Raw genomic sequence first — 8,707 nt, forward strand, 5'->3', positions numbered from 1 at the left:
TAATATAACTAAACATAGGCCATATTATTCATTAGAATCACTTGATTTAGATATTAAAGAGTTAGTATAACTGTTTGCATCACATGTATATGATTTTAGAGTTGAAGAACTCATAATAATAAAAAGTAGAAATTTAAACATTGACTTTATTCTACAAAGTAGAATCAGAAGAGAAGTTTCCAAAAATAATTTTTCATGGAAACAATGGTCTATCAATTTTGCTGATGAATGTATTGATGAATTATAATAGGTTATAGTAGATTTCTATCTATTAAACGGAGAGAGGAATACAATTAGAGTAACAAAAGGATTAGGAGTAAAAACTATCCTTCTAATAATATGCTAATAGGATACAAAAGTTTAATCTTAAAGAAACTCTTGCTTCTACATAAAGGTTTAAAAGAAAAAATATTCGTAAGAACATTAGAGATATTATGCGTCATAAATATTTAATAGAATGCAATGGGATCCTATGTAGATGGTATAATGAATAAATTACTTAAGTCATTAGTAATTTCACGAAATACAGAAACTAGTAGGTTTCCACCATCCAATTACAGATAGAGAGGATTTACATATGGAAAATTTCAACCTTTTGATTTAATTAATGATTCAGACATGTGAGGAGATAATCAATTAAATTGGATTTCACTATAACTGTTAAATAAATTAGGAAACTCTAATTTATCTATAATTTATATAGAAAGTGTGAATAAGATACTACAATTAATAATTTTAATGAAAAAAATATAAAATAAATTAAAAAGTTAGGAGATCAAATGAGTAAAGAATTTGATTGAGTTAAATAGTTGATAAACGACTTCAACATGCATATTAGAATGCATTAAAGCAAGAAATCATTAATATTATGAATAAAAACTCGTTAGATTTAAGACTAAACAATTTAGAGATGCAATTAAATAAAATAAAAAAAAAACAATGAGCAAATCAATAATAAATTTGCCATAAATATAAATGGAAAATTTCAAGAAAATTGAAGTACAAAAGGTAAATATTAACATGGAAGAATTACTCATCGTAATTTAAGAACATAATAAAATCTTACAAGATATTATAATTTAAGAACATAATAAAATCTTACAAGATATTATAATTTACTCTAATGAAAAGAAAAATAATGAAATTCAATTGATATCAAGACAAATATTTGACAAAATAGATGGAAACAAAAAATTAATAAGTCTGGAATAAAGAGTGAAAACACAAACAATAGATTAAAAGAGCCATCTGATAGGAATGAAGAATCTGAAATAGACGAAGAAAATGATGATGTCTTCATTAACCTAGAAAATATCGAGAAAAGATAGAATGTCTAAAGATGAATGAGGAAAAGTCAAGGTTTACGAACAGAGTGAATCTAACAATAGAGCTGCTTATGCTAAAGAAGAGATATCAACATATAAAAGACCACAAAATCAATATTTCAAGTCTGGCAAGCTTAAAAAAGAATATAAAACTCTAAGAGAATATAGTGAAAGATCAATTACCCATAATGGTGTATGGTTAGATATAGATTGCTTAAAAAATAGAGATAAAATAATAACCACTTGGGTAAAGTCTATGAATATTGCTCTCACATTTCATAATTTAGATAGATATAATAATATAGAGTTCCTTAAAACTTTGACTATAGTAATAGTACCATAATGGTATATGGGATTGAAGGAAATAAATAAAAAGAAAATATTATATGGAAATATCTTAACAAAAATGAAACATAAGAACAAATCTTAAGCAGATTTGAAAATACAATAAGAAGAGAATTCTTAAGAGAAGATTAAGAAGTTGATTCTCAACAAGAATGGGAAAGAAAAAGAATGGAAAATATAATAAAACTAATTAGGCTTGAATATGTGGAGCGAATGAAAAAGTTTAAAAACTAAAATCTATTTAATTAGAGCATCCGAATGAATATAGGAAACCCATTACAATTAGGTTTCCTGGTCTCGAAGTTCTTGATGGACTATGATTGAGAAAAAAAAAAAAAAAAAAAGAATCCTTATGAAATTGGGAATTAATAATATGGTCGAGAGTTATATATAGAGGTGGGATTCTTGTCTTCATCGGCATTATCATCAAAGCAGAAGCCGAGGATGGCCTCAAGGAAGCAGAAGAAGCAGAGGAAGAGGGTAATCTCTTCTTTCCTGGAGATCACCAATGGCCAAACCGAAGAGACCGCCTTGAAAATCTTGAATGCCACTAATTGGAATCTTGACAAAGCTATTCTGCGGTTCAATAATAATAGCAACAATATAGATGAAGATGAATATGAAGTCGAAGTGGATATTGAAGATGAGGTTCGTCCTCCTCTGCCTGTTGTAAAGGACACTCTTTGTTATTATCCGCAGTACTACCAACAGAAAAATCCTGAGGTTTGGGAGTCGGAGGACAATTCTGAGGTTTGGGGGTCGGAGGAGCCCAGTGATAACAAAAATAATAACAATAATCTTGCTTCTTTATACCGTCCACCGGTCGATCTGATGTTTAATGGCTCTTTTGAAAAGGCAAAAGATGTTGCTTCTGATGAAAACAAATGGCTACTAGTGAACTTGCAGTCTCCGAAGGAGTTTACTTCTCATACGCTTAATAGGGATACATGGGCAGATGAAGCTGTTTCTCAAACTATCAGGGCTAGTAATTTCATCTTCTGGCAGGTTTATGACGACGACGACGACGACGACGACGATAGTGAGTGCAGGAAAGTTTGCGGATATTATAAATTGGATTCTCTTCCTGTAGTGCTTGTAATTGACCCAATCACGGGCGAAAAGATGAGAAAATGGTGTGGAATGGTTGATCCTGTGAGTTTGCTTGAAGATCTATTATCATTCATGGAGAGTGGCCCCAGGGATCAACTTGAAAGAGCCACTAAGACGCAATTGCTTCCATATCCTCCGGTTCATGAACAAATGACTGCATATCCGGCAGTTCCTGAAGAACCTTTGCAGGTTGCCAGGAATCTTGTTTGCAGGATTGGAGTTCGTCTCCCTGATGGTCGTATGATTAGGAGAAATTTCTTGCTAATGGATCCAGTGCAGCTGCTATGGTCTTTCTGCTTTTCTCAACTAGAGGAAGCCAATCAGACGAGGCAATTTCGCTTGACACGGCCTGACCCAGGAGCTCCCAAGCCTCTTGATTATAATAGTAAGATGACCTTTCAAGAATCAGGGCTGAACAACTCTGTGATCTTAGTTACTTTGGAGTGAAAGATTGCTGTGTTGGGGCACTGGGTTACAGCCTTTTACTAACAGGTTTCTTCAATCTAGTTTGCAATTAGATTTTTTTTTTTTCTGTTTCCTGTGCTAATTTTGATTATTTTGTTCCTTTAGAAAAGGAGAGGGAGAGATTGTAATTTGTCTCAGTGTAAATTCTAGTTTATTGGAAACTTAATTTTGAAAATCATGTAATTTATAATTAATTAATGAATCTATATAATGCATTCTATGATTCTATCATGGGTTAGCCAGAAATTTTATTTCACTGATGTAAGAAATGAAGCCTGAGGGGTTGAAACAAAGTGATCGAACGAAATAGTTGATAGACTATGGGGCATATTAATGCAAACTTAGTGGGTGGCTTTGCATTATAGATGCTGGCATATTAGTAAATGATCCCACAGCCTGAACTTGGAAGATCTTGATCCTTTTGAGTGACCTCCCATCCTCATCTTCCATGAGAAAGATCATGTATCTGTGGGGAACTAATCAAGCTTTCGTCAGAATAGATTACAATGCAGTTGCATTTGCTCTGCTCGACACGAAGGCATAAACATTAAGATAAATCGTGATTCAAGAACAGTAAATTGGCAGAACAACAATTGTCTTTGATTAGATTATAAGAAAGATAATCTCGACAATTAACACTGGCCTAAAACTATACAATCTCCTTTAGCAAATTATAATCTCCTGTCTCAAGCTTGTTTCCTCCTCCGACTGAAACTAGGCTGCTCGTGTAAATTACAGCATAAAAACATTTTCTTTTAAATTCCTGGTAGCTGAGATTGTAGCAGCACGATGCTCTATTCTCGTCTTCCATGATAAGCACATCATTTTTCCAAAATACTAATGGCCTCTGGATTCTTGAACTCAATTCAGAAGTGAATAGTTTTTTTCCAGGCTGCATCAATAACAAATTCGTCCATCACCCATATCTCAAAGGAATTACGAGTCTGGTACGCGTCATACAAATCAAAGGCAAGAGATTCATTAAAAACTATAAGCTTCCGAGATTCTTCACGAGCCTTAAACGAACACTTTGGCACTGATATCTGTCCGAAGACCTCATCACTCATGTCAAATGAAAGGATGAGAAACATTATTACCACGCAAATTGCCACGTGCCATCCAAAACTCAGAAGATGACGAATCCCAGCTTCAAAAGGGTCCATGAAGGACAATCCTCTCCACGAATCTGTACTCAACGTGTACATTTCAACCTTGACAGAAGCAACCTCTTCAGGATCGGCTATAAATGTCAGGATTCGGACAACTTTGTCATCATTGGATTTGGGATCATAACCAAAGCCAAAATCAAGTGGAAAGCTCTCTACTCCATCGGAACTTTGCAAAATATGGAAACAGGACAGGAAATTCCCTAAATTGCCTTATAGCTGGGTTAGCTAAAATAATGTCACACTAATGCAATTAAAGCAAGACGTGTATCTAATAATCCCATGGCACTGAGCCAAGGAAAATCAATAATCCTCGCAACAACAGAAAAACGATCCTCACCAGGTACTTATGTTCCTGTTCTGTTGTCGTAGTTGAGGAAGAATAAGACATTTTCTTTACTCTGAGTATCAGTATCAGTAACGAGCTTGCACTTGAGAAGAACGCAATTATTCTTATTACAAATCTAGTTGCGGAGTTGCTAAACAAATGAATTTGGGGCTAGCAATGAGAGAATCCCATAATTTTTGTACACATTTGGATCGCATCTGTGAGGCGACAGGTAGCCATACAAGAATCTCTGCCACCAAATCTTCAGGTATATTGCTAAACCTCGCCGTTATCTTCAAACAGTTGTGCATTGTGCAATTCGTTCATTGTAATGGTGATATTTGATCCCTCATTTTACCATGTTTCATTGGCTAGAATTTGCATGTCTTAATGAGCTTTACGCCCCAAGGTGGGCGAAAACTTTTAAATAGATGCCCTTAATTCCACCCGTTGACGACTGTTACACTCACTACGACTGTGACAAAACTGAAGCTAGCGGTTTGTTTTGTATGGCCGCAATCTTATACTTAATGAGAATCTTTGTCTTTATGTCACTTCTATGCAAACTTCAACGGAATTCTTCAAAGAGTACTAATTTTCAGAATGGTGCTAGAATAATCATTAATGGTGTTATAGCTAATTGAAATATTAATAAAGAATACATTAACTCGATATGATTTTATTATTTTGTTTATGGCCATTCTGTAATCATTATGAATAAATATCATTTTTCTTCGCAATTTTGCTCTGATATATAGCTTTAATTTGATCAAAATGCGATGTTTTTGCTGTGTTTGATGAAATGGCTGAAAGAAATCTTGTTTTCTTGGAATTTGATCGTTTCCAATGCAATTCAAAAAGGGGAGTTCGATATGGGTTTAAAGATGTATTTGTACATAACATAATGCAATTATGCTCAATGAGTTTAAAAAGCAAAGCAATAAGCCATATTCTCTATCTGCCTCATTAAAACGAATTAGGAATTAAAACGAATTAGGATTTCTTCATAATCTGAGTTTTGCTTAAATAAAAATTTAGGTGGGTTTTAAAGGAATTAAATCTTGCTTATTTATTATCAATAAAATATATATATTACAAGATTTTTAAAAATTAATGATAACTCAAATCAAGAGATGGTCATAATCCGTGTGTATAAACATGGGAGCTAGTGAATTTGATTTGTCGATTTATTGGCTCATTGCTTTGCTTTGTAAATTAGAATCGAGTACAGAGCCATTTTGGTTTGAAATTCTGTAAACCGTACAGATTTTGTTCGGTTCGGCCGGGCGAAACCGAAACACAACTGGAGATCCGGTTTTACTTTAAAAAAGTAAGGCATCGACTTCAATTAGAATTTAAGATAGACGCCTGGACGAAAAAGCTCCTTTGCCTTTGCCCTTTGGTCACCCTCATCTCTCAAATTCGCACAAACGGCAAACCCGATAAGTTCGTCGACGTTGCTGCCGCCGCCGATCGCTGCTTCCGTCGCGTCCTCGTCGTCCGTCGGCCCTTGCTGTCCTCTGGTGAGTTCCTATTTTGGCTTTTTTTTTCAATTTTCTTTTTAAATTTAGCTCTCATCAATCCATTGGTTTACTTAAGTTTCAATGATGTGTAGTTTGAACTGAGATACCCATTTTGCTTCTTTTATTTTTCTCAAGTTGTAATTCTTAGACCATGTTAATGAGGAATAACTGGTGATATATATTTTTCCTGATGTAAAGTTAGCTCAAAATTAAAGCTTTTTTGGGGGGGACGATGCTCAATTTTTTTATTTTAGCTCTTTTGATGAATTGACGCTTGATGATGGTACTCTGATCTCTTCTATAAAGTTTGGAGTTTTTATTTTAATCTGATTTGATCTGTTGATAGTTTGCTTCTGCTTGGCTTTTCATCTAGACAGATTTGTTGGTAGATAGCTTGCCCTTACTCTATGCATCAGGCTAAGATTAGTGATGCATTCACAAAAATATGAAATGATGTGTTTTTCTCGTCTTGTAAATCCCAAAAATCCAGGTAGCCCAAAAGCAGAAAAGTCCAAACAAGCATTTGGTTCGGTCGGTATTGGTTTGAAACCTTCCAAAGCCTGAAGTGGCCAGTCCTAGTTTGATCTATCTCTTCCCCAGAAGGGGGGGGGGGGTGGATTTCATTCTACATTTATTCATACATGCTATCTTTTGATTTTGTTTGGTGGATGAGAAATTGCAGTGAAAGTAAACCAGTAGGATCAGTTTGACTTTATCAATATTTTATTCATATTGTAATATTCTTTCTCTCTAGTTCAACTGTTAGATTATTTCTTCAACTAATTGCTCATCCTTACAACTTAACATAATCAGATCTCAAAGGACCCAACTCTATAGAACAATCTGATGCGGTTCCTAATGGATATTAAATTCATAAAACTGACCAAATTGCCTGTTACTGTGCACACTTTTTTTTGGGGTGGGTGGGGGTTGTGCTTTCTTTACTTATATTTTGATAATCTTGGGATGAATTTAAGTAAAAATTTTTTGGATTAATGTACTACCTTACTTGTGACATGTTGTACAATTTTTTTTTCTTTTCATGATTGCTTACTATTTTCTGAATCACTATATATATATTAATTGCAGGATATATGCTGTTCTTTAAGTATTTTCTAGGTGAAATTGACACTCAAATTTTTGTGTTGGTTTTACAAAACTCTGCATCCATGTCAGGTTTGAAGTAGACTCCATGAAGTTTCTTCGCTCATGTCCTTCAACAAAGCTACCTTTATATAATATCCCGTTGTGGTAAAGCAGTGACAGAAAATTTATACTTTGTTTGATGAAAATGACAGAAATGTTCAGTTACACAGCTTGCAGACAGTTATCTCAGATGTTCTTTGCAGTGTTCTTCTTTCACATGTCTGAGTACATTTTAGCAATTGCCTTTCATGGGAGTCAGAGTGTCACTCTTAGGTCACTTCTTATCAGCAAAAATTATATTTTGGCAATGCTGTTCTCTATGATGGAGTACATTGTTGAAATTGTTTTGTTTCGGGGGTCGAAGGATTTTTGGTGGATAAGCAATGTTGGTCTTGTGATGGTTATAGCTGGGGAAATCATACGGAAAAGTGCCATTTTAACAGCTGGTCGTTCCTTCACGCATATCATCAAGGTCTGTCATGAGGAACATCACGAACTGATTACACATGGAGTGTATGGATTTGTCCGTCATCCCAGCTATTGTGGTTTCCTCATTTGGTCAGTTGGTACCCAGATAATGCTGTGTAATCCCTTGTCCACAATTGGATTTGCATTTGTTGTGTGGCATTTCTTTGCTGAAAGAATACCATATGAAGAGTATTTCTTGAAAGAGTTTTTTGGGATACGATATGAGGAATATGCCCGGCGAGTTCCTTCTGGAGTGCCATTTGTGAAGTGACAATATATAAATGTGCCATTTGTGAAGTCACTGTTGTTTTATTAGGGAATATGAAGATTAGAGTTTTTGAAGCTGAAGTGAGCAATGGTTGGCAAGAGCGAAAAATTTATTTAACAACTTTTTTGTGGCTTTTTGTACTCGGGGAATGTTTGCTATTGAAATAGGTTTAAGGTTTTAAGAAGATAAGCTGTTGTTATTGGTGGTATTAGGATAAATGCTTATGAAAAATTTAGTGAAAGACTACAGAGATCCATCCTGATTTATTTTAGTCAATTGGATTTTATGTTTTCCACTCAAGATACTATGATAGATGAAATGTCGTTTTTGAATACACCTTTAAGGTGGCCTGTTGTGATAGGAGTTTTTTTATTGTGTTCGGTGTTCACTATATGAGAGATGTTGTAGTGCCAGACTGCTAGCTCAGGTTGGATACGGATCAAATTGAAAATTTGTTGATAGAAAATTTTAGCCATTTTTTTTCAATTCTTAGTCATTTTCATTTACATTATAACATTACATATTTTGGGATCGGATCATTGGATTTATTCATTAAAAAGAAT

At 34.3% G+C, this 8,707-nt stretch overlaps 3 protein-coding genes across 4 annotated transcripts; 2 read left to right on the forward strand and 1 right to left on the reverse strand.

Moving 5' to 3' along the window:
• The first annotated feature begins 1,938 nt into the window (after positions 1–1,938).
• Positions 1,939–3,453, forward strand: LOC102610749 (plant UBX domain-containing protein 7-like). Its single transcript, XM_015527704.3, has one exon. The coding sequence runs from the start codon at positions 2,115–2,117 to the stop codon at positions 3,225–3,227; it is 1,113 nt and encodes a 370-aa protein (XP_015383190.2). The 5' UTR covers positions 1,939–2,114; the 3' UTR covers positions 3,228–3,453.
• Positions 3,454–4,111: 658 nt separating this feature from the next.
• On the reverse strand, positions 4,112–5,050 carry LOC127900254 (uncharacterized). Its single transcript, XM_052434857.1, has 2 exons — positions 4,872–5,050; positions 4,112–4,580 (listed from the first exon to the last, which is right to left on the reverse strand). The coding sequence occupies exons 1-2, from the start codon at positions 5,048–5,050 to the stop codon at positions 4,112–4,114; spliced, it is 648 nt and encodes a 215-aa protein (XP_052290817.1).
• Positions 5,051–5,938: 888 nt separating this feature from the next.
• LOC102617349 (protein-S-isoprenylcysteine O-methyltransferase A-like) lies at positions 5,939–8,504 on the forward strand. 2 transcript variants are annotated; one of them, XM_006470176.4, is made up of 2 exons: positions 5,939–6,262; positions 7,352–8,504. In XM_006470176.4, the coding sequence occupies exon 2, from the start codon at positions 7,548–7,550 to the stop codon at positions 8,145–8,147; it is 600 nt and encodes a 199-aa protein (XP_006470239.2). In that variant the 5' UTR covers positions 5,939–6,262; positions 7,352–7,547; the 3' UTR covers positions 8,148–8,504. The 2 variants fall into 2 exon arrangements, with proteins under 2 accessions (XP_006470239.2, XP_006470238.2); XM_006470175.4 differs by having other exon boundaries at positions 5,943–6,262; positions 7,439–8,504.
• Positions 8,505–8,707: the final 203 nt, after the last annotated feature.

Source organism: Citrus sinensis, chromosome 2 (assembly GCF_022201045.2).
Source record: "Citrus sinensis cultivar Valencia sweet orange chromosome 2, DVS_A1.0, whole genome shotgun sequence".
NCBI lineage: Eukaryota > Viridiplantae > Streptophyta > Magnoliopsida > Sapindales > Rutaceae > Citrus > Citrus sinensis.

Excerpts from the sequence above, each read along its gene's own strand:
- LOC102610749 (XM_015527704.3), top strand. The coding sequence starts at position 2,115 with ATGGCCTCAAGGAAGCAGAAGAAGCAGAGGAAGAGGGTAATCTCTTCT.
- LOC102617349 (XM_006470176.4), top strand. The coding sequence starts at position 7,548 with ATGAAAATGACAGAAATGTTCAGTTACACAGCTTGCAGACAGTTATCT.
- LOC127900254 (XM_052434857.1), bottom strand. The coding sequence starts at position 5,050 with ATGCACAACTGTTTGAAGATAACGGCGAGGTTTAGCAATATACCTGAA. Across the intron at positions 4,581-4,871 it reads GCAACTCCGCAACTAGATTT|TTCCGATGGAGTAGAGAGCT; the intron begins GTAATAAGAATA and ends TATTTTGCAAAG.